The sequence below is a fragment of the Zonotrichia albicollis genome, chromosome Z (assembly GCF_047830755.1).
Source record: "Zonotrichia albicollis isolate bZonAlb1 chromosome Z, bZonAlb1.hap1, whole genome shotgun sequence".
Lineage (NCBI taxonomy): Eukaryota > Metazoa > Chordata > Aves > Passeriformes > Passerellidae > Zonotrichia > Zonotrichia albicollis.
The window spans coordinates 42,268,764-42,293,564 of NC_133860.1; the positions used below are offsets into that span (position 1 = coordinate 42,268,764).

General features: G+C 35.7%; 1 protein-coding gene across 1 annotated transcript in view; it reads right to left on the reverse strand.

Annotated features, from left to right (window-relative positions):
- SV2C (synaptic vesicle glycoprotein 2C) overlaps positions 1–24,801 on the reverse strand; it is a 119,399-nt gene that overhangs the window by 11,313 nt on the left and 83,285 nt on the right. Inside the window, exons 5-12 of the mRNA XM_005488307.4 lie at positions 20,150–20,283; positions 19,905–19,994; positions 15,522–15,632; positions 13,748–13,836; positions 13,229–13,393; positions 10,399–10,532; positions 8,884–9,087; positions 7,847–8,006 (exon numbers count right to left, since the gene is read on the reverse strand). Of these exons, the coding sequence (XP_005488364.1) occupies positions 7,847–8,006; positions 8,884–9,087; positions 10,399–10,532; positions 13,229–13,393; positions 13,748–13,836; positions 15,522–15,632; positions 19,905–19,994; positions 20,150–20,283 (1,087 nt within the window). The remainder of the gene's footprint in view (positions 1–7,846; positions 8,007–8,883; positions 9,088–10,398; positions 10,533–13,228; positions 13,394–13,747; positions 13,837–15,521; positions 15,633–19,904; positions 19,995–20,149; positions 20,284–24,801) is intronic.

The window sequence follows — 24,801 nt, forward strand, 5'->3', positions numbered from 1 at the left end:
TCTACTGTTAGCTTTGTGTATTATGTCTTTTCTGAATCTGGGACAAAACACAAATTACTTTTTTTTTTCCTGGATGATTATATATTTATGTACTATTAGTCTGGCAATATGTCTCTTGCACCCCCTAGCAGTATTTTAATCTCTGAAATGTCTAATATTTAGCAAAGAAATCACTGTTTTTTTTCTGAAGTAAGCACAATTCCTCTTTGTGTAAAGCACGGCATCCATCCAGACAGTGCATGACACGAAGTATTGGCAGTATCAAAGGAAAAAGAGACAGGTCATTTCTACAGCAGAGTAGAAACTATCCAAATAATCTGTGGGAAAAAACAAGTAGAAGAGATCTAGATATGTCTCTTACACGGTGAAAGTCTTTATTTACTTGTTTTACATATATTTGATTGAACCTGCAGTACTTTTACAAAACACATAGTGCCAAGGAAACCTAAACATGCACATCCTGGACATAACAATTTTGAAAATGACAGGTTCTTCTCTCTGGCAGCCAGGACCACCAAGGCCCGCCAGAGAGCACATTGCTGAGAGCAGCGGATGAGGAAACTTGGGGAAGTGTTGTGTTTGGAAATTTCTGACAGAGAAACATTTGCAGCAGCTCCTTGAAAATACCTTTTTCAAAGGAGAAATGAGCAAGTTAAAACATTCCCATTCTAAGTACGCCCTTTGGAGAAATGGGTCTGAAGGAGGAGCGTGAGATACACTGAAGGAAGCAGAGAAGAGCATCCTACTGGAGTGAATTTCCAAAGCCTAGGAGAAAATAAGCAAATGTCTAGCACGGCAACATTTGCGCTCCAGGGACATATAAAACCCAAAATATCTGGAGGAATATGACCCAGGATGTGGTGTAGCTACTGAGAGGGAAGGAGCCCAGACTGGTGGATCTTGTAGGGTTCACAAATCACAGAGTGAGTAAGATTGAAAGGGGGCACAGTGAGTCACCTCGTCCAACCTCAAAGCTCAAACAGGATCATTTTAGACCAGCAGGTTTGTCCTCAGCCTGCACTGGTTATTCTTCCTGAGGTGCAGGACCCTGCATTTGCCTTTGTTGCATTTCAGATGGCTCTTCTCTGCCCACATCTCCAGCCTGTCAAGGTCCTTCTGAAGAGCTGCACAAAGCATGCAGGTAGGCAGGAGATTCCTGAGGAAAGGGCTTTGTTAAAATAGACAAGCAGGTGTAAAGAGGTTAAAGATAACACAACCAGACTGGAAAACCAAGTTTATGTGATAGGATAACAAGAGATTGCAGCTATTCTGAAGAACTCAAGGGAAGAAGGAAAGGAAAAGAGTCAGAATGGTTCTAATGTCAGCCTCATTTATGCACCTAAAGTTATGGTGGTGACTGGTTGTGATCAAAGTCTGCACATAAATATGATTTTCTTGGTTGTCAATGCTGATGTAAAATCAAACTTAACTCCAAGTAACAGTAACAGAAAAAAAAACCACAGAAAAACTAGACACCTAGTCATCAACAGCCTCAGTATATTCAGAGATACCAGAACTCCCCAAAGAATACGCAGATCCAGCTAAAACAAATTCGGATAGATACAGGCAGGAAATCTTTGGAAAAACAATAGCACGGAACATATGGGGATGTTTTACTTATGTTTAATGTTGTTTTATACTACCTTATAAAGAAAGGTAAGCTGTTTCACAGATGTTAGCTGCTTATATCAACTAGTTATGACAGTGGTCTGAATATGATTTTCTGAGCAATTTGAACAATTTCTTTTCATGTTCTGATTTCTACAGATGCCACTGTTCTTTGGATCTACTATTGATTATATAACCAACATTACTATACCAGGTTCTAAGGTAATTTTGCAGTACATACAATACTTCTTCTGTCTGAACAAAGTAAAAATATTTTTTGCACTTAAAAACCAATTCTGTTAGTAAAATGTACTTACTGAATTTTGCTGATTGTAAGGGGTTTTTATTAGTCTAATCCCATTAGTATTATCAAAATATAAACAAATCAAAGTAAGAAAAAGTAAGCTCATTTTATTGCCCTTAGCTGTCCTGATAATTAAAAAATTAACAACCCAGAAGAAGTTGAATCTTTTAATCTTTAAGCAGATTTCAGTCATGTCCTTTCGCCTAAAATAAGCATGTAATTGGCATGAACAATAAGATTTTAACAAGCTTAGAGTAAATTGTTGTTATGACCTGTAACTGAAAAGCATTGTCACTGTTTAATCCTATACGTTCATACCGTTCAATTTCAATAATGTGTTTGAATGTGTTTGTACTTACAGTCAGAACAAGGTGTCAAACGATTGTGGAGCTCTAGGTGTAGCAAATTCAGACTGCCTGCTTTTTTAGAACATCCTTCTTAGAACAGTGTTTGTGTTTAAAACTCTTGAAAATCTGTATTAATTCATGCTTTTATAACTAGTTCTTCTGAATCCAGGGAAATAAAAATAGCCAGGAAATAAATATGCTGCAAATCACACATGTATGGCTACAGTCTCTTGCAGCATTAGTACAGTAGTCTCTGTTACAATGTTTGAGGAAAGTCCAAGAGAATCAGCAAATGATTAAAGTTAAGTGATGTATCATTTTAGCATGATGAACAAATTAAGTGAAAAATCCCAAGGGGATAGCACCATTTATATGTGCTCCCATTTTCTTTGTGTTGATCCATTATTGGACAAACATTTGCACAAAAATGTCATGTTGACTTCATGAGTAATCCTCATTACTGGTGAAGGGAGACCAGTCATAAGTAGCAAGAATCCTTTGTCCAGCTAGATAGTTCATTTAAGTCTTTCAGACACATCAGTAAAAAAATGCTGGTTAATCAATTTAGGATTGTCTTAAAAAAACCCCAAATACAGAATTTAGTATTGATAGGAGAAAAATGCAAATTTCTTTAATAAAAATATCAGCATGAAGAGAAAGCTGGATGTTACTGAAAAGGAATTTTCCCCAATGTATTTTACTTCTGCTGTTGAGAAAGCTGTGACAAAGAAAAATGCTTAGCTTCCTTTCATCCAAGGTCCACATAAAAATGGCAAGAGTCCAAACAGTTAAAAATAGAGGGATTATCCAAGATTTTAGATTAAAAGAGCTTGTTTCCTGATTGCCACATATGTTCCTTCTTAGACCAGGTGCTTGTATTCCTACATAAAATACTTCAGATCCACTTTTTCACTGCTGATAAAGCATCTAAAATCTTCATTGTCCTGTGGCAGAGTGCTACTAAATGTGTAGCACAAATATTTGTTATCTATCTTGCCAGAGCAATTTACAAAAATGGCAAGTTACAGCAAAATGATGTTAGAATTGACAATATGTAAAGAATTAAACTGAGTATCCAAATGTTCTATGGACAATTTTCCATGCCCAGATATTTTCATATTCTCTTAAAAATTAGTACAGAACCACATATCATGTAGTTCATGGCTTGATCAATTATAGTGCTTAGTGTGCAACTAAAAGTGTGGAATTTGCCTTCCTTCCTCGGACTACTGCAAAAGACATAGGTGTGGCAGGTCATGCCTTAAGAACTTTAAAATTTCAGCAAAATGTAGTTGAGCTACATCCACAGGATGAGAGTAGAAAATAGGTGTGAGGAAATCTACTGTAAGTCAGTTACTGCTATTATGACTCAAAAGAATATAAAATTTCTCTTCTTTTTCTTCTCTTCATCCACATCAATACAAACCTGGAGATAAGATACTGTGAGAATAATATTTATTGTTCTGAGCATAGATCCTAAGGGTTCAAGAAGTGAAAAAATTAAAAATCATGAACTGAAGATAGACTTATTTCTTAATTATGGCAAAACCGTTATGAACTTTTTTTCAGAGGCATTTAAAAAAGGGAAAACAGGATGACCTAATTTTATAGATCTCCTTGAATTCTAAGTATTCCTGGACAAGATTCAAACCCAGATCTATAGCAGCTATAGAAAAGTGATGAATTGTTTGTTATCTTATGCAATCTGATTTATTCTCTATGTGGAAGTTTATCTATTTCTATTCCACCTACTATTTAGGTTTTAGTTATTTCTTGTATCATCTTCCTAATGAGAATCTTGGCTTATAATGCTGGTGCTTCCCAAGTTCACAAGAAGATACTTACCATTTATGTGAAAGTAAAAATTGCTTTTTAAAGTAATAAAAATGTCCTAAGGTTCCTTCTTCAGAGAACTTAAGCTTTCTTCCAACCTGTATTTTTATTACAGGCAGAACTGAGGAACTGTGCAGTGTTATTGCAGGCCCCTTGGGCACACACATTACAACGCAAGCTGTAATTACCTCATCACATAATATTTTTTTTCCGCATCACTCTGCCAATGCAGAGAACAAAGAAGGCTTGAGGGTAAAACATAGAGGTAGCGAAGAAAACTTAGTTTCCCTCATCTGCTAGAGAAGTTGGAAGATGCACTGTGAATAAGATTGGGAACTGCACAATGAGAAAACAGTTTCATGGTTAAGAGAGAGGAGTGCTGTCAGAGGAAAGGATAAAATCCCTACTCCTGTCGCAGAATTTGCATATGATGCAAGCAAGTCTCAAAAAACCAACAAAATGGTCTTTAAGCACACATTTCATATTTTCTAGGTGCTCAGCTTAGCACCTTCAGGTTTATGCTGCTGGAGTGCTAGGCACCTATGGCTGTATTGAAGTTACACTTTCAGCCGATTCCTCCTTCTAAAATGCTCAGTGACTGTAATTTTTGGTGACACTCCAGCCTAAAGATTTCTTCTCCTGATGGATGGCAGAGTCCATTAAGAAGATAAGGTAAAGAGAGGTAAGATAAGAGACAAGAGAAAATAGAAGTTCTTCATATTCTTGAGCTGTATTAATTTACTTGCTTGTTGGAAATCACTAGCTAGTTTATATCTAGCTATCATGAGTGTCTTTTAAAGTTTGTGTATTTAGAAGTTTAAAAAATGGTAGGATATTATCAAAATATTATTAATTACTTCATCTAGAAGAATAGAAACACACTTATGACCAACATTAATAACATTATTTTCCATTTGAACACAGCTTCATCATTTGCCTGAGAACCATATGAAATTTATACATCCTCTAATATCTATTACAGCAGTTGTACAAACCAGCTGATGCTTTATGAAGAACGTGAAAGCAAAAGCTAACCTAAAATAGCATAAAATTTGGCAGTACTCATCAAGAAAGTAGGACAAACTATGTAGTTACCTCAATTCCAGGGATCAGTAAACTAAAATGTAAATATATTGATGAGTGTGAATTTATACAAAATTGAAATCTATCAAGATTTTGAAGCAACTATAGCTGATGAAGAATAAACTGAAATGTGTACCCTGTGTCACATAGACTGCACATTGCCAAACTGTTCACCACACTCCTGCCTGGCTAAAAGCCAGTATGATCCCTAAATACCTAGAATACAATTTATTAAACACCTTTCATATTATACTGCATGACACCAGCAAAGCCCCTGCAGTTCAACAGCTGGCTGGTCTGCAAGAGGAGGAAACGGAGGGGTTACCCAGTGCAGCCTCTTGTGCGTGGTAGCATGAAGTGGCCTCCTTCCACCCATCTATTTTTGAGCCCGACCTCAATGAGCACCCCTTGCTGTGCATTTGTGCTCATTTCACTGACAGGCTGTAAGAAAATAGTATTAAACACTGACAGAGTGAGCAAGGTATTTGTGCTTAGATTCCCTTTACAGGGGAATCTGGAAACCAGTTTCAGGACCAGATTCACTCTGGAGTTTGTTTTGCTTTTGCTTTGTAGCAAAAGAGAATATCATCTTAAGTACGAAGGATTTTACATGAAAAAACAGATTAGGAAGCTTCATGTTCCACATATGCTGAGAAAGGCTGTTCACCCCTATAGTTACTTGCAGAAGCTGGAAATTTCCAGCAAACTGTGGCAAGCTGTGCCTGGTTATGGAGATCACAGGAGTCTGAGAAGGAAACCCAGGACTATGAGAGGTGAGCAATGCTGGTTGTTAAACTGCATCTAGTCTGGATTTAAAAAAAAATAAATTATCAGACAAAAATTCTTGTAAGCAAGTTATTTGAGTCCCTGAAGGTATTAATTTTCAAAAAGTTCTACAAAATAAGAAGTAGCTTTGCCCATCTACAAAAAATCTTGAATTGGTTGTTTATTCATAACCAAGCTGGCCAAAACTAGCTGTCATGATTCCATCACTATCAGAACGTCTGGGAAAAAGTCTCATCAAAAGCCTATGTCAACAATGTCTTTCCAGGCACAGGTACATTTACCCATCAGCCTTTTTGTACTGATAATTCAAGGGGATAAGTTTTTTTCTCTGATTTGTTGCAAAAAACAACTCAGCTTCAATTAAGTTTCTGTTTCTGGACAGTAATTCCTGCATACAAAAGATTTTTAAATAGAGAAAAGTTGAGTAAGAAATAGCTGTAATCCCAAAGCTAGTAGAATCTATGAAAAACAACCATTTGTAGATACAACTACAGATACCTTAACATATATAGATATATATAGATATATATAGATAAATATCAGTTAAATTATTTTTATGATTCCTAGTAATGATTTTTTTTGTATTAACAGCAATGACTTTTCCAATTATTTTTCTTTATTTCATTTTAGGAAAACATATGTGGCTATTACATTCAGCAATACCCAAAAGATGGTCATTTCTACAGGATATTTATTAAAATTATTTCATAGCATTTGGATGGTGGAAGTATTCTTGCCAGAAGAGCAATTTCCTGAGGTGTATTAAAAATACTAGCAATATTGAAGGTCAGTGCCTGGGATTCATAAATAGACTGGTATCATTACTTGATATAATTACAGCTGTGAACATCAATTTCTTGTCTGAAGAAGCACATAATTTTAAAATGACAATGAAAGGAAAACAGGGAAGCCAGTCTACACTTTTCTAAATATCTTTATGGACAATGTTAAAGACAAGGTAACTCCTTTCAAAGAAATTACACTTGCCAGTAAGGCATCATTCATTTATAAACTGGAAATATTTTTCACTGCATTTCAAATATCCAGTGGATGACATCATAATTAGCACTGCAACAGGAGAAAGGACACGATGTCCTTTTCAAGGAATCTGGGAAATTTTACTTAAATATTTTTAGGGATTTGAGAGGGGGGAAGTATTAAAGTCATTTCAAGATAGCACAGCTTTTACATTTTTGCACTCCCCTTACAACAGAGTATGACTCAACAGTTCTTCCCTCAGTCCATTAAGTGGCGTAAGGTCAGGATTAAAAAGTGCCCTGTATCCAAAAAAAGCCCCAATCTATGTTATCTAGCAGCAATGCAGGATTTGAAAATTGTCCTGAGATTTCCTGCAAGAGCCCTGAAGAGTCAAGAGCAGTGCCCAAGGTAGTTTTTACCCACCTAGTGTACACTCCTAGTGGCCCTGCATACAAATACAGCAGACTGATCAGCAGCACAGCATGGTTCAGACAGTGATTTTTATCATGATTCCCACCACTTCACAGTCAACAGACAAATGCAGCTGTATTTCTGGTTTGGACCAGCTACTGCCCTTTTATACAGTTAAACTACAGGAAACTCAAAGATAGTCCATTATTGTTTTCAGAAATACTAGCTGTGTTTTAAATGAGAGTAGCTGTTAGACATTCTGCTCTGAAATGAAACTACCTTTGTGGTATTCCTGATCAGGAGACATTTCATGCAAATACATACCAAGTTGCTCAAAACCCCTCATTGTTTCCCTTTGCTTTTCATAGGACAAATTATTAATTTGGCCCTCTCAAAACACCACTAACTCCATAAGGCCCATATAAAATAATTTCTATTTGCCATTTCTGCTGGTACGTAGTTTCAGTGAGTTTATGGGAGTTGTAACTGCACATACCTTCTGTCTGTAGGATACAGCTCCACAGTAATAACATCTAGAGAGTTCCATGCTGAGATGGTGAGGCCATTGTAGAGGCACAGCATACCTATCATCATGGATTCGCTAGTCCCAAACCACAGGAAAAAACAGCTGATGCCAGAAAGAACCATGGAACCACCTAGGTACAAGGCAGGTGAAACAAATATGTAGTGGAGTTTTATAAAAGAATAATCTTTGTTTTGCCTTATATTTCTATGCACACAGTGTAGCTAAACAAGTGACCCAAATATTTGAGTTAAAAACCAAAGAGACCTCCTCCACTGGTAACGCCAGAGAGAAAGACAAATGTTGAAGAAAGGAGGTCACAGAAAAAGATATGACTTCTCACAAAGCATTAAGTTGGAAGCCTCTTTGAATTCCCAAAGCAAGATGCCTGAGAAAAACTACTCCCATTATTCTTTGTTCATCATCTTTTGCTATTACATGAAACATGTTCATATATTATAATAAAAATGCTGTATTTATTTTCATGTATTTATATAGAGATATTGTCCTAGAAAATAATGAAAATGAACTACCACATAGTTATTTAAGCAAACTGAAAGCAGATTTCTCATTGTGGACAATCCGCAGGAGATACCTTTCAATTGTGTTCCTATGCAAAATAGATGACAGACAAAGAACAGCTGATACTTTCCAGGAGCTGCTCCACTAGCTGAGGGTCACCTGTGCACACCTTTCCTTCCTTTCAGCTGAAGCAGAGATAAATCAACGGTCATCAGTCTCCAAAATCTCATTCTAAATGCCTAGAATTTAGAATTTAGACCATGGTCATGTAATATCTGTGGAAGAGCAACTACAGGTGGCCACAGGTCCCTTTTTTCCCCAGAGTTTCAAAACTGGGGGCTTTTAAAAATAGTATTTATGATGGCACATAAATGACAGCACATAAATGACATATCCACTGAAAGAATGTTTTTCATTTCTCTAGCCAAATTCCTTGAAAAGAGGACATGTTACTTTTGATGTTCCCTGTACCAAAGTGAAGCCCCTACCTAGCATCGTTAACCGTCCTATTCTATCCATCAGGAGAGCAGACACAATATTTCCTGGTAACACTGCCAAAGTTCCCAGGAAATTAACAAAGTAGATCCAGTAGGCACTGTAGTCATCATCAAAAGAAATCTGGCATCCTGTCCTGACGTGAAAAAATGTGCAATTTATCAATTCACTGTCAACAAATTTATACTGCTCGAGATCTGTGGAAAGAAGAAAAAGAATAATTTCAGCTAACAGCCAACTCCATGTGCAACTTTTGATTAAAAACATTTCAAATTCAAGCAAATGTAATGACAACTTGGAGCTTTCACAGCTTTGCAAAAAGGGCACTTAGTTGCTGCTGGTAATTTTGATAGTTTTTATCTTACTAGAAAAATCTGCAAAGCTCTTGAAAAGGACCAACTAAAGCCTGGAATTAGGAAGTTATAGTACTGTATGATACCCTGGCTGGACTGTATTTTGTTAAGGCCTTTCAGCACAAGCTGGTCTTGCATAAAATGTGCTAGGTATCTGCAAGTTTCTATGACTCAGTCTTTCTCAGTATCAGGCCTACTATTTCCTGATTAGACTGTCAATTGTGGTCATTTTGGTTTGACTTCCTTTAAGGGAAATATTCCTGTGGAATTTAGTTTAAATTGATTTTTGTTTCTGAGAAGGCCTCATGGTCTTCAACTTGTCCATAGATGAGTTACTCTTCATAGTCGATTCTTCTGCCAATACCATTTGAGGGCTATCCCTGAATTCCTTTTATTTTTCCATTCCTTTTGTCAGCCTTATAAACGCGAACCAAGAACACCTTCCTTCCACACTGAAGTCATTGCTTGCTCTGAAACCCAGGTCTGTTACTGTTATGACTGCTGTAGTTACAGGAAAGTGGGAAGAAGCCCCATCTTTTCAACAAGCTTAGTTGGCCATGTTCTACTTTCAGTTATGTTTTATTAAACTGGAAAAAAAGGAAGTCTTCTGTTTAAACATATGAAAACATGGATTCATATTTTTGTCACAATACTTAGGAGATTGGGAATGAATATAGACCAGGTAATTTTGATCCTATAGCCCTGCCACAGCAAGCAGAGTGAACAAAGCATTTCACCAGACCCTTTTGCACTAAATAAAAGTACAGTAGTTAAAGCTACCAGTAAAATGGGAAATGCATTTTCTTCTCTCCAGACTGAATCTCTTCAGAGATGGTTGAAATCAAAGATGAAAAATAAATCCCTTATTATGTGAATAAAATAAATAATTAATTTTCTGAGGCACTATTAGACTTGCAGTATCTCTTGTGCAGTGAGATCCATTCACTTCTCTGTTGTAACAAGCTAGCTGCTTTTTATAAATTATTATTCCTATTATTATTATTATTATTATTATTATTATTATTATTATTATTATTATTATTATTATTGTACTACAAGAGGACTTCTTGTATGTCCTATTAGAAATCCAGAAATTAAAAATGTAAGATGAAAACATGCAGCTGACCAATGGGCATTTGAGGCTGTTTCTCATACCTGTGTTGTAGAAGGTGGTATTCACGAAAGTACAGTTCCTGAAGTATGTGTTCAGTGAAGTGATGTCTTCAAAAACACAGTTCTTAAAAAGTGAATCTTCAAAGGTTACTGATTTAAATTTCATCATAATAAACCTGCCCAATGCAAAGAATTGCTGTCAATTTACCTTCATAGTTTTGAAATAGCAACAGATGTAGCTGTTTAGATCTAAAAAATCTCAATCCCAGTAACAATGGTTCCTTTGATGCATTTTGCAGATGTGATTAATGATTAACTCATTCTAGAATACTATTGCTCAGAAGAATTAGCAAGACAAGTAACACCACGCAGTTACTGGCCCAAATTGGTAATATAATTTATTTGATAATATTTCTGTTGTTACTTGTCCTTACTCATCAATCAAAACCAATGTCATGAAATTCATGAGACAGCCTTGTAAAATCACAATTGCTAGCAATTTGACATTACATCTGGAAACAGGGAGATCATGCTTCAGCTATTCAGTCTGTGAATAAACAAACACTAGCTAATACCAACAAGCTGAAAATAAAGAATTTTTAAAAGAAACTTGATTTTTCAGAAGAACACAGTGGTTACTGGGCTAGGCTCAAATGCAAAACACACTGGTGTTAAAAATTGTTTTCACAAATGGCTATAACATGAATAAAAAGTTACATTGCCAGTTACACAGCTAGACATGTAACTGTATGTATGTCATTAATTCTGTGCCTATGGATGCAATTATAATTATAATTACTATGTATATAAAACATAAAAAGTTTGCTATGTACATAAAACATAAAAAGGCAGCTTTTTTTATTTATTAACATCCTCCTTCCTACTGACTCTCATTTAATGGAGATTTTATCAAAATAAAAATAGAAAAATCAGTGACAAATTATATTACATACAGTGACTTTCTACCCCAACGTCACTAGACTAAAACAACGCTTTTTTGAGTATGACATTTTTAGTAAAATTCTACCAAATAACATGATCATGCTAACATAAGCAACCTTAACAAATATGTGGAATGGCATCATTATTTTTGTGATGTCTTTTATTTCACACGAAGGTGCGGAAAAAAAGGGCAGTTTTTTCTTCCAAACACAGATCCAACCTTATTCTAATCAAACCTAGTGTCACTAGCTAAGTATTATTCTTATAAGAAGAGTAATAGTAGGAATAGGAACACAAAAAATATGATATCTACAAAGGAGTAGGAATTAAATTCTCATGAATAAATTTGTTGGAACCACATCTTTATGAGAAAGGAGAGAAAAAGCTAGTATTTATCACAGTAAGTGACTTACTAACTAATGAATTCTTTTTTTGTATTGGTCAGAAGAATTGTGTTTTCAGCCCATTAGTTTTAGTCACTATATAATTTCTCATTTGTGACAGATTGATTAAAATCATGCTGGAGTTACTCATTATCATTTTTCATACAGCACTTTCCATTCTAAAATGTAGACTAGTTCCAGAAGAGAACAAAGAAAATATAGTGACTAGATTAGTCAGTTAAAACAAAAATGACAAAACTACATGTTCTACATTCTTCTGATGCACTTTTTACCTTCGTGCAGGAACTATGTGACTACATTAAAATTGGTGTCACAATGATTTGAATTAAAACCCAACAGAAAAGCAATGTATTAAAAAGACAAGTATGGATGGATCTTCTCATTAAGAAAGAACATGAAGGAAACAGTGAGATTGAAGGTGAGTAGGGTATTGAAACATTTATGAAGCAAGGATATCAAATGGGTTCATATCTCCTGGAAAATGTTTTGTGAATCCCAAATAAGTCTCAGAGGCATATTAAATTTGCACATTTGAAAGAGTACATTACTGATTTACCATAAATTAATGCTAGATTTAGTGTTTTACAAGAATATTCTGTTTAAATTGATAAAACCTCAGTTACAGACAGTTCTCTGATTTTAGGAGAACATCTACATTCTGGAAAGGAGTGGGACTTGGAAGCTATGGCTAGGTTGAAAATTAAATAACAGCTATTTTTTTCTTCAATACATAAACCTTTAACTATGTCAAAACTCAAGCACTACTACTACTACTAAATAATCACAAAATCAATTTTATTCACTTAAATATAGATTTTCATATGGAAATAATAATTACTTATTATCATGACTTCCAGCAGACCATTCACATGGTTGGTGTGTACATTTCTTAATAGAAACCAGATATCTAAACCAGCTGTGTTTAATTTTCCCTTAAGTTATCTAGTTATTTGTGAAGTCCAGATATAGCCTTAATATATTTGCCTTTGGCTAAAAAAATCACAAAAGGCATTTCCAGGGTGGTGTTTCCCATTTCAGAGCTGTTCATGCTTTTAATTGGTTTACAGTAATGTTTAGCTTTCATTTTTCTGTGATAAGATCCTAACCTCCCAATGTTCAGTCTGTTCACAGAAGCATCTTTCATAAAAAAAAAAAAAAGAAGCAGCAACAGAGATGAAAGTACATCTTTGCCCAGCCCCCTACAATATACTGCATATGTTGGATCTGAAAACTTTTGAATCCCACTGTGAAAGGAAGTAAAACTGACGTAGGCTTTTTAGTCTGTTTTGCAGGAAGACGAGGAAGCTGGGTTTGCATGGTGGATTCTCACACAGGAACCACAAGGGCATGTCCATTTCTTCCCATACTCATGAGTCATAAGAAATTTAGAACAGAAATAAATATTCACTAAAAGGTAACAAAACCATCTATCATTACGTCGTGGAAAAAAACGGGTTATTAGGATGAACTTTAAAACATGCATCTGTTTATTCCAACTAAGCCAAGATATTAGGAAACCTCTAGACCTGTCATTGATGTATTCTCCGTTGCTGTGAATCTGATTTTCCAGTGTGAAGTTGAAGACGAAATGTGAGACCTCCTCGTTGCGGAAATGTTTCACTCGGGATGCATACTCATCTGACTGCAGATGTTTAATGACATCAGGAAACCAGACAGATAAGCCATAGTAGCTGTGGAAAACCAGAAAAACTTCAGGCACCAATCTTACTCATTCAGAAATCTGTGCAAGGTGTGAATGAGCAGCTCCCTTGGACACTTATGTTACTGAGCTGTTGCTCCATCAGAATAAAATCCTCCATAATATAGAATTATTGAAAGATGCTGACGCCAGAAGATGTCAGTTTTTCAAAGAAGATATTCATGATGAGTCAGGTTTGCAACCAAGAACAGACTAAATGACAAACACAGCATTTTGTGGAAAGATCCTGAATAAAAATGATGATTATAGTGTCAGAAATTTACATGCAGATGATTTTTCTGTCTGTCAAGACTATAAAAAATGGTTTAATTTCAACCACTCTTACCCAAAAGACAGGGTGAACCACACAGCAGTAAGTTTGATTGTATTATCCTTCACTGGGTAGTTGAAGCATCTCATAAATGTCAACCAAATCTGTAAATCATTATGAAACACATTTATTTACATATCTTCATTTATTTTGAACAGTTTTCTTAAAGGCTGGAAGACACTTGATTCTTATTTGCTTGCTTCTTCAGGGCATGAGAGAGAGCAAATCAGCTCTCTGGCCACACTTCTTTTAATGCAGCCCAGGATGTGATTTGCTTTCTCAGCTGCAAGAACATACTGTAGTCTCATATAAATTTTTTTTGTAACCAGTGTGGACTATGTACAAAAATTCAACCTTATTCTGATGATCTCAAACTTTCTTCATCTCTAGACAGCTTCATTTTACTTTTTCAGGGAGTAAAAGGGGATTAAACCAGGGATTGTCTCAGAAATGTTTTCTTCTCACTTCCCAGTATTAGACAAACAATATTCCATAATTAGGGATACAATCACAGTTTGATATATTGTAACCTACTATGGCTAGAAATTGATGCCTGCACTGTATGAGGAAAATGTGGGAGTACCACAGGGTCAAAGACAGTGCTGTGGAACTGACTGAGAATGGTGTTCTCATCTTTCTCCCTCTCTTCGAGGAGAGGAGAGGAGAGGAGAGGAGAGGAGAGGAGAGGAGAGGAGAGGAGAGGAGAGGAGAGGAGAGGAGAGGAGAGGAGAGGAGAGGAGAGGAGAGGAGAGGAGAGGAGAGGAGAGGAGAGGAGAGGAGAGGAGAGGAGAGGAGAGGAGAGGAGAGGCAGTCTGTTCTCAGAGGCCCCAATATGTATCATGCAGAGATGACTCTGACCCAGGGTCTAGTCTAGTGATATAGGAAAGGATGTGATCCAACCCATCTGCAGCTCCTTGAAAGCTGGTTTAGTAATATAATGGCCAAATATTATTTTAGTCTTCAAATGCTCCATTTTTGGCCAGTAATTGTAAAAGTAGGAAGGTTTTGGAATTTTTTCTTTTCCCTGGGGAAAATGTGACTTTTCCTAACAAAGTAATTTTGTGACAAACCTTGGTTAACACTTCATCATAGTTCTAGAGAGCTTGAAATGACAGATCTTTAATAGCTGTGAAAAGTTTTGAGCTTTTAAAAGATTAATTAATGAGGACTGTTCCAATTTTTGTTGCAAGGCTCAAAGATGCTATGTAATTTTGGTTTTACAGAAAAGTTAACAAAAGGATAAGAAGCACAGTCCCAGCAAGCTTGTATTAAAATCTGAAATAGCTCTAGAATATTTTTCTGGTAAAACATTTGAAATACCTAAAAAATACATGCAGACACAATGCCTTACAAAGGCATTACGTACACAGTTTATTAATGAATAATTTTTATTTTTTATAATTTTTAACTAATGTATCTGCCTTGTTTTCCTCCTGATAATTTTTCATCTACTCATGTGTCACCTCCTTCCATACACATATATTGATCCACATTCTCAATACGTAGTTATTTTGTGCTGTTTATGAATATCACCATGTAATTATTGGCCACCACTTCTGTGAGGACCCATGCAACATTTTCCTCCTCTGAAGCTGGGATAAAGCTCTATGATTCACCTGCATTTTTTCTGGGTCAGGAAACCAAAACCTTACACTGGTTCCTGATTCCCTCAGTTGCATGGAAAATGTAGCATTGCAGCTACCAATAGCAGGAGCTCAGCAAATCCATCTAATTTCTGAAAGTTAATTAAAAAGGTAATTACAGAATGAACAGAGATGTTGTTACTTACACCATACAGCTCTGTGCGGATTCTAACGAAACACCTCCTGTACCAAGTTCCAGTATCGCTCTCAATTTCTATGAGCTCATCTATCTGTTTAGGTGTTTTGATTCTGGTAACCTAGAAATAAAAACAGAACAAAAATCATGAACTGCCTACAGAGAAGTATTGGTGGGATTTATCACACCCCATCTACTAAAAATGAGCAGATACTCAACCTGTGTCTATACTAGACATATTTTAGATTTATGAAGGAATATTAACACATTGTAATGCCAAAGTCTTTATGGATGCAACAGTTTCAGAAAACTATATTCAAGGCATGCAGGAAATACATTTCCTCTGGCTACAATAAGCTGTTGCTGTAATATTCATCTAGAGAGTTGTTGCATATACCCCCAATGCCACAAAGGATAAAACATTAATTTCATCCACCAGTTAGCCATGCCCAGAATTTGCCTTCAAATTGCTTCTGACTTGCTGTCACAACATTGTTGGAAGTAATTTGATTAAAGACACAACGATGAAAACAGAAGTATTCAAAATGTCATGAATTTGTAGTTGGACAATCTTTTATTATTTTGTTCTTTTTTCTAGTGTCAAAGAGAAAACTTAATGAAGAGAGAAGAAGGTAGGTAAAATTATCTGGAACCATGCATACTATTGCCGTTATGAACAATCATCTACTTATCTAAAGTGAAATGAGATAAAGAGACATCAGGGGAAAAATACTGAAAATGACCAGTGATGGAGAATGTAATGCATCCTACAAAGCAAATTTTTAATTTTATTGTCTTGTGTAAGCGAGAGACTAGAAGTGGGAAAAAAAACAAGCTAAAGGAAAAAAAAGGAATTAAAGAAAAAAGGAAAATTAAAAGGCAGAACCATGGTCTTTCCAGATACAGGACCTGACAAACATATACTAATGTATGGTTTTTGTTTTAGTTTCTGCTCTGGTCCCAGCTTCATAATGGTATCACAAAAGGCAGTGTATTCATCCACAATTTATTTTAAAAGAAGATGAGTAGAGAACAGAAAGAAAATTAATAGAATAGGGAAAGGGACTTACACAGAAGGAAGGAGAGAGCAAGAGACTGCATGTTTGGTGTTTGGCTGCAATTTTAGAAGTTAGACATAGTTTCTGTTTCTCCTTAACAGAATGAGGACAACCGCTGTCCCCACCTCTAATGTATCACAGTGGATTACAGGACATCAGGGAATAGCAATATTGATGATAGAGGTCAAGTTTTAAGCCCACTGCTTTTACAGATGTATGCTGTTTGAGATGCAACAGCAGCCTCATCCCATGAACAAGAACACAGAAAAGCCCACTAAGCAGTTTGAGGTATAACTATCCTAATTTCTGAAGTACTTCAGCTAGCTGTTTTGCCAGATCATGACTTTATCAAAAGCCTGTAAACTTCTTGTAATGCCTCTTCCAATAATCATGTCCACATCACTGCACTCATCTCAAGCTTTTCTTAAACTGCTTTCAGGAAATATGTTATGCAAAAGACTGAGTCAAATCCTCAAAAATTATCTGGTATCTCCTACATACAGAAATCCTTACATACCACTCCTCTGAGCAGAAAAGGAATGCCTTTTGAATCTCACTCTTGTGGGCTTGGGGACAGCATTTTTACTGTACTGGGCACCTGACTCAGTTGGAGCTGTGGGGATTGAGGGAAACATATGTGTCCTGGGACCACTGTATGGGGCTGGGAACAAAAGTTCCCTGGCCGTGGTGGCTCTTTAACATATGAAAAGTCCTATCGAGTCAGGATAATAGTCCATCTGGAACATGCAAATTCAGCATGTCAGTGTATGAAGAATGAAAAAAACACCCAAACCCAGAAAAGAAAACCTATTTTAATGAAAAAGATGCTTCTGTTTAAAAGCAATGGTTAGAAATATGCCATGTTTTAAATTTTAAAAAATCAAGACTTGTTGCAAAGAGAAATATTTGCAAGAAGAGGAATCAATACATGGTAATTGAGGGGTGGATAAAATTTTGATTTTAAGGATGCATTTTGATTTTTTTTTAAACTTAAATATTTAAACCAAGACATTTAATGAATAGCTATTTTAAAAACCCAGGAAGATAATAAAGCATGTGCACAAACATCTAACTTTGGTAGTTCTGTGATAGAAGATACTATCAAATTATTGATTTCTATTAGTGTCACTGCTTTCAGGGCAAATTCCTCATGGTATGAAGATCTACCCTCTAAATTAATTCAGGAACCAGAATATTCCATTTTGGATTAACTCTAAACTCAACTACTTGTCATTTGATGCCATCTCTTTCTAAAGACATGATGATAATCCCCTCAATAATGTGAGTAACAAGAATAAATGTAACCTGTGAGGAAAAAAAGCTTCAAGAAAAAGATTAAACCAATATAATACAGGAAAATGCATAAAAGAAAATTGCACTAAAAGTATAGGTGTAATGGAGAAAAAGTTACATTGTCTATAGAGTCAGAAAACCTAATATCAAAGTGTGTCTGATGTAACTAACAACATTAAGTAGAGGAAAATAGTAAAACATAAATAATAGAATGGCATTGGATAAGCAAATGAGGAGTATAGAAAGCATGGGAATAAATTAGTGAGACAAAATGTCACAATATTGAGGACTAACAGAAAAAAAACCTTAAAAGATATGTCAAAAAATTATGCATAAGATCTTTGCTTTTTGGGTTTTATGATATGAAGTGCTGATGTTGTACAAAAAGAAGAGAATGATGCATTTTCTAATCAATTTAATGCAAGCTAAAAATAGGGACTTCTATATATGTCTAACCTTGACACACAGAGCAGCATTTCTAGTCTCAACTTGATATATGGAGTAGAGTTTTCCTAATGCTCAAGGCAGAAGCTGGAAAAATTAATGGCTGACCAATTTACAAGAGTGACTGTAGATAAAGTGTCTGAGCGTCACATTTTAACAACCATAGAGACAAAGGCTTGTCAGATCACAAGAGCTGGAAACAACAAGCATGTGCTCTGCTTTGTTCTTGACAGCTGCTTTGGGACGTGATTACAATTACGTCAAAGTGACGTGAGAGGTTTATCCTTTCGCCCACATTTTCTCCTAGCACATTTCTGTTCTTCTTCCATGTCCTTAAACCAATACTAAAGGGGCAGAGGGTCAGCACTGTGGCTGACTGTGAAATCAGTCAATGAATACTGATAGTAGCAGAAAAAAAACAAACTCTGGAGTTACCAGGAGCAGGCATATTCTGTCTGAAAGCTGCTCAGATCAGCAAGAGCCAATTGTGAAATTACACCATAGCTGTATGGTGCTAGGCAAATCCCTTTACTCATAAATTAAATCAGAAGATAAAATATTAGATTAGGTGGGATTAGGGGTAGGTCACCAGTGTACCAATAAATGTGGATTTAACATGGTAAATGTGCTAACCAGGTTTCTTTCAAGTTAAATATAGGAATTATTGAGCTTCTTTGTGGAAAGGTTTAAACAGAAGCAATGGAAACTACATTCAAGGCAGCAATAGCAAATCTCAGTGGAATATAAGTTATGTGGTCAGATGGTCATTCCTCAAGACTGCCTGCAAATGCAGAACCTTTAAGAGGATTTCTTAATTGAGTTGCATGTGTGTTAAAATAAGAAGAAAGCTTCTGGAAGAGGAACAACATCCCACGGCTCTGAGGGTGCATATACTGCCACAGCACTGCACAAGCTGGAGAGGCCAACTGGATTTCAAAGCAAGAGAGTGCTGTTTGATACTTCCCTGTACCCAAGAAGACAAGATTGTTTTGTATAGTCATCATAAACAACAAAAATGCCATAAAAAATTCTATTTTTTAATTGGCAATTTCTCCTCCAATAGAAACAACCCATCAATACTTTAAATAGTGTTTTATAATTAAGCCTCAACAAAATGAATTTGAGCCTCCCAGACATTCTGAGAATAGTAAATGTTTGAAATTACTATTTCATAGAAATGAACATGTAGTTTCTAAAACCATTGTGTTACCTGATAAGAATGGGGAAAAATTCCAAATCCTAAAGACACAACAGCTAACCAATTTTGACTACGTGTCTATTGTTAGTACTAAAGGTCAAAATTCAATAAATAAAACACAGGTAGAATCTATTAACTATCTTGGTACACCAGATAAAATTATCATGCTGTGGCTTTATACATCCATGGATATCCTGCCCAAAGGCTGATTTCTTAGCAGACATCGTATATATAACAATTTCAGTAGGAATTCACAATGCTTTTTATTTAGGTATTTAGAGTGCCAAAAATTGGCTTAGCCATTTAGAGAATTAATATTGATTGCTTAAGCTGTCCAGACCTCACCAGTCAGGAGGCTTTGCTGATGTGATAGGTGATTAGCTTTAAAAGCAATACTCACAGTGAAGACTTTCTCGGGCTGACCACGAGCACGCATGTTTGTGTCATGAATTTGCTTGAGTATCATCCAAGCTTCATCATGTTTTCCAACCTAAATGTTAGGACAAAACATTAAAGTGCAACATACATAAAAATTGAGTTACTACCTAGAGTCCCTGAATGATCTAAATGCCTGTTTGGTAGAAGTCATGATACAAAACAGAAATAATTTTCACTGGAATCTAGAAATCATTTGGGAAGTTATACCTCCAGCAGGAACCGAGGGCTTTCCGGCATAAAGGTGAGGGCAACCACAGAAGAGACACAAGGCAGTGCACAGACAATCACAAATACTCGCCAGCTGTGGAACTGGTAGGCAGAGCCCATGCTGAAACTCCATCCTGTAGAAGCAGAAATTCACAAAATGTAGACAAATAAGGAGTATTATATGTGCTATCCTACATATGTTGCTTCTTGTACACACAAAATTATACCTGTATTTAAATGAAGCCTGACTGATATATTTCCACAAATACTGGCCACCGAAAAAGCAGTTTTACACTATGACTTTTAGTCTCTTCCATGTGACTAGTCATACTGGAAAGTGGTTGTATTATGGATAAAAAACTTTCTTAGTTTAGGGATGAAGACGCTTCTTTCAATTCTCTTAACAAAATCTCTATTAAGGTAGTTATGTGAACCAAACAGGAACGCTATCACCATGCATAGGAATATATATACAAAAAAATAGTTTTCTATGAACAATGGAAGTGAAGAGACTTTAAAAACTACACACAAATTACGTATTTTATGGAATTGTATAGCTCTTCTTAACATTAACTTTTTCTACAAAATTGATTTCATTTCTCTTAATAAGAATCACCCATGTGAAACTGGAGGACCAGTAGTTGAGCTTTTTATTAAAATATCTGGTTGGTTGGTATATTATGACTGGACTATTGAAATGTTATAGTTATAAGAAAACTAAGAATTTATCCTAAGAAAGAGAAAAGTATTATTTGGTAACTACCTGGCCTTTTAGTCTGGCTTCAGCACAGCAGGAATTTTCAAGTAAAATTTTCAAGGGTAACTTATTAAAAGGTGAGTGGAAGATAAGAACAATGGTAAAGGACAGAAGAGGTTACTGAAAGAAAATTAAGTCTTGGGTAATGAAAGAACTGTTACACTGGATTAATCTATTACTTGCTACCTGATTTTTCTAGGCAAAAGACTTAGTTAGTTAAATCCGTCTGGATGTCAGTAAACAACTCGTACAACATAGTAACAAAAGGCCTATTAAATAGTTCTCCAAAGGAGGTATTTATATGAGAAATATAAAGTGCGTTTTGGAGTATAAAGATTCTATGCTGTGGATCATTAAAATAAACACATTATTGGGAAAAAACTTGTTTCTCTATATTAATATACTTACACATTACCACATGAAAAATATGGATTTTTTTTTAATTTTTTATCAATAGTTTGCTGAAAAATCTTGATGAACAGATGTGGGAATGTGTGTTTTTCTGGTCTCCTACAAATTTCCTATGTTTCTGAAATTATATTACTTTGCTCTGCAGCCATTTAGCACTGGCACCTTTACCTCAGGCAGAAAGGTATAAAATCCGTAAGAGTATTGACAATGATCTTGGAATCTCATGTCATTTTTTTCAAGTAAGGCTCCATATGGACATTACTGCTCAAAATATCCTTCCTACTGAACAAGGATGTCTAAAAATTACTGTTAAATTTTATTCAAAAATATAACCTGGAATTAAAATTTACAAATAAAATTGTAAACAAAACAAAGACATGAAAGTGTATTAGAATTCACTCTTTATTGATTTTTGGGAAATGTTAACATTTGATCTTATGGAATTTCAAGACTTAAATAATGTGCGTTCATTTTACATCTAAATTATGAAGGAAAGGAGGTAAAGAAAGGATTACAGTGCGTTAATGAAACAATTAGAGATCACAGCTGTGTTTTGGATATTGTGTACACATTTTGTTCTAATAATTAGAATAATCTACTTCATTACGTAATTTAAAGTATAGAACAAAATCACCTAATGCAGAATTATTCGGTGAAGTTATTTTTTGGTCTGACAGTGAGCTGATCTGAATCTCTGGGCAGCTGTGCAATTGCTAGTGTTGCAGGGAAGGCAGCACAGGTTAGGAGTTTCTTTCTTTCAGAACGTTCAGTATCAGCCAAGGTCCTGGCTTTTGTTGTTACTAAAAACTGTTCCAGAAATACATGAAGCCACTGGAATAGTTAAGCAATCTGCCTTTCACAGCTCCAGTTTATGTTTTATGAGACTGAGCTGTACGAAGGAGAATTCTGCAGTAAATGAAATCAACCTGACTTTGTACCTGTTATAAAGCAACAGCAACATCTTGTGCTCTGTAGCCAGTCCTGGAAAATGCTCTTGGTAATTTATTTTTAGTTGTCATTTATTAATATAAGTGAACCATACTACACTTAATTAAAAGCAATAAATGCGCTGTTCATTCTGCTGTCATTGTGACAACATACAAAACATCTTTTTTACTCCTCAAAATACCCAAGGGACATGTCAAGTGAAATGTTCATTATAGTTTTTATTGCTTTTGTTCCATCTTTTACACTATGCACTGTATTAGCTGTGCCAATTTATTTTGTGATTTAATATATCTGCCGAATAAATGATAAAGAGGAATGTCGTTATTATAAAAAACAATTTTAAGAAAAAAAAGATGGAGCTGCACAGAGCTTTCTGGAGGTTTTTCCTCCCATCTACTCCAGCACCAGCACTAGATCAGCAAAACAAACATGTATTTCAAATGCACAGCAAGTTTGGATTTATTTTTATATTTAACACATCCTTTTTCCCTAGGTCATAAGCTAATCTGGATAATGGAGCCATTAGAGCAGCTCTGAATTTAGCTCACAAAGTGGCTTTCATTCCCTTTGTATGCAAGTCTTGGAAGTAAATGAAATTGTGTTATTGGCTGTAAGTCAATCTCCTTCTCCCCTGATTCATGGCAAAATAGCAAAGGCACAGCAGCACTATGTGGCTGCATTCAGCGCACTGCTCAAAACTGGAGCCGACCTTCACCCCTACTCCCCAGCTATGCTGTACTCAAGAGTCATTAATCTTGAGAACAGGAGCAAGTCACAATGTTTTATGAATTGCAAAACATTTGTCCTAAATGCATCTTGGCAGTAATGCACTGTAGAGCAACCCAAAACCTGCGATGGCCGAATCTGAAGCTGCCGCAGGAATCTTTGTGCTAAATACTGCCCTCCTGCTTTCCTGGCTGCTGGAAAAGGCCAAGTGAATCACAGACACGGCAATTACTGATTACTGAAACACAGGAGCACACAGCAAAATCAAAATGTACAAGATGCTAATTTGTAGCCAATCACCAATGTATGAGTTGAGCACAATGTCAACAAAATCTTGTCTCACAGAACAGCATACTATCAGCCCCATAATATTAATATATCAAAAAGATATTATAAAATTCTTGCTCCAAAGGAAAGAAAAGATTATTTGTCATAGACTTCCTGAATATATACAAAGGGAAACCTGTCCGTATTAAGATGAATTTTATGAATGTATAACACTTGATAAACAGTAAGTACATTCAAGCACAAGGATCCTCTCCTACAGTAAATATGTTACTAGAGAGCAGGTTTATGGGGATGATTTTCTTAACTTTCCACACCAAGGGCTGCAAGGAACACCACAGATGTCTACAAACTCATATATGTTACACTGAATTGTAAAGTGGGCAATGAAAAACATGGGTGGCCACAAGCTCTGTATAAATACTGGCTGGCAAGGAGGCAGTTTATATACACCAGAGGAATAAAGTTGTGAACACCTTTCTATGGCACTAAGGTTGGCAAATATAATCCAATCAAATATTGTGATTTTATGGCATGGTTAGCTAAAGACTGAGCATATTGACAATTTTTGTTCAGTATAAATAAGAGGAAATAATTTCATGGTAGTGTCATAAATTGCCAAAACCTGATTTTTCATAGATTTCTGTCTTTTAGTAGATCAAAGGAGGGAGTAGATGCAGAACCATATTTAAAAATTACAGATGGGAGAGAAAGAGAACCAATGAACTTACATTAATTCAAAGACTTCACAGATTCTTCCAAGGAATAATTTACATTATTTTATAGCTTTCCTTATTTCTGTTTTTACCACACTACCTTTGGTCAGAAGTCAGCTTTCTAGCTCTCATTCTCAATGTTTTTGTTTGAAATATTTACGGGAACTAAGAAGCATGATTGCTCTAAATTGTCACTTGGTGGCACTGTTACCGTACTCAATACAAATAAAGCTTAAAACTATTGCAGGAAGACTTTTGCTATCAAATGCTGCTGTTTTGTTGAGTATTTCCCAACTCTAACCTAAAGCAAAATTATGAGGACTGGAAATATTTTGAAGCTCGTATAATTTAAGTACCTTGTTATTGCACTTACATTTTTTCTTCCCTGGCATTACCAAGTTTAACTGTCAGTGTCATTTTGAGACCATATGTTGTAGAGATAATCATTAGAATTTAAAAAAACTGAAAAAGAGAAAAATTCAGGTAAATTTTGTAGCTGAGGAAAATCTGCTACACGTTTTTACAAAACTGGATGAAAACCATGATTTTAAACAACTGCAGAAATGATATTTTCAGAACTCCTCAGTGTTGTACTACTGTGAAATTCCAGTAGCGCAAAGTAGAACACTTGTCTTTTCTGTGATTAAATTATTAATATCACATGGGAAAAGCAGTGTTATTTTTAGCCTGTATAGAAAATGAGGTACTCTACAAATCTATTCTCAGCAGGTCAGCTACTGGTAATTTCTGAAGAAGGAATTTGGAAATGAAATAGCTGAAGTGTGGCAGACCATGATGGAGGGAGTTGA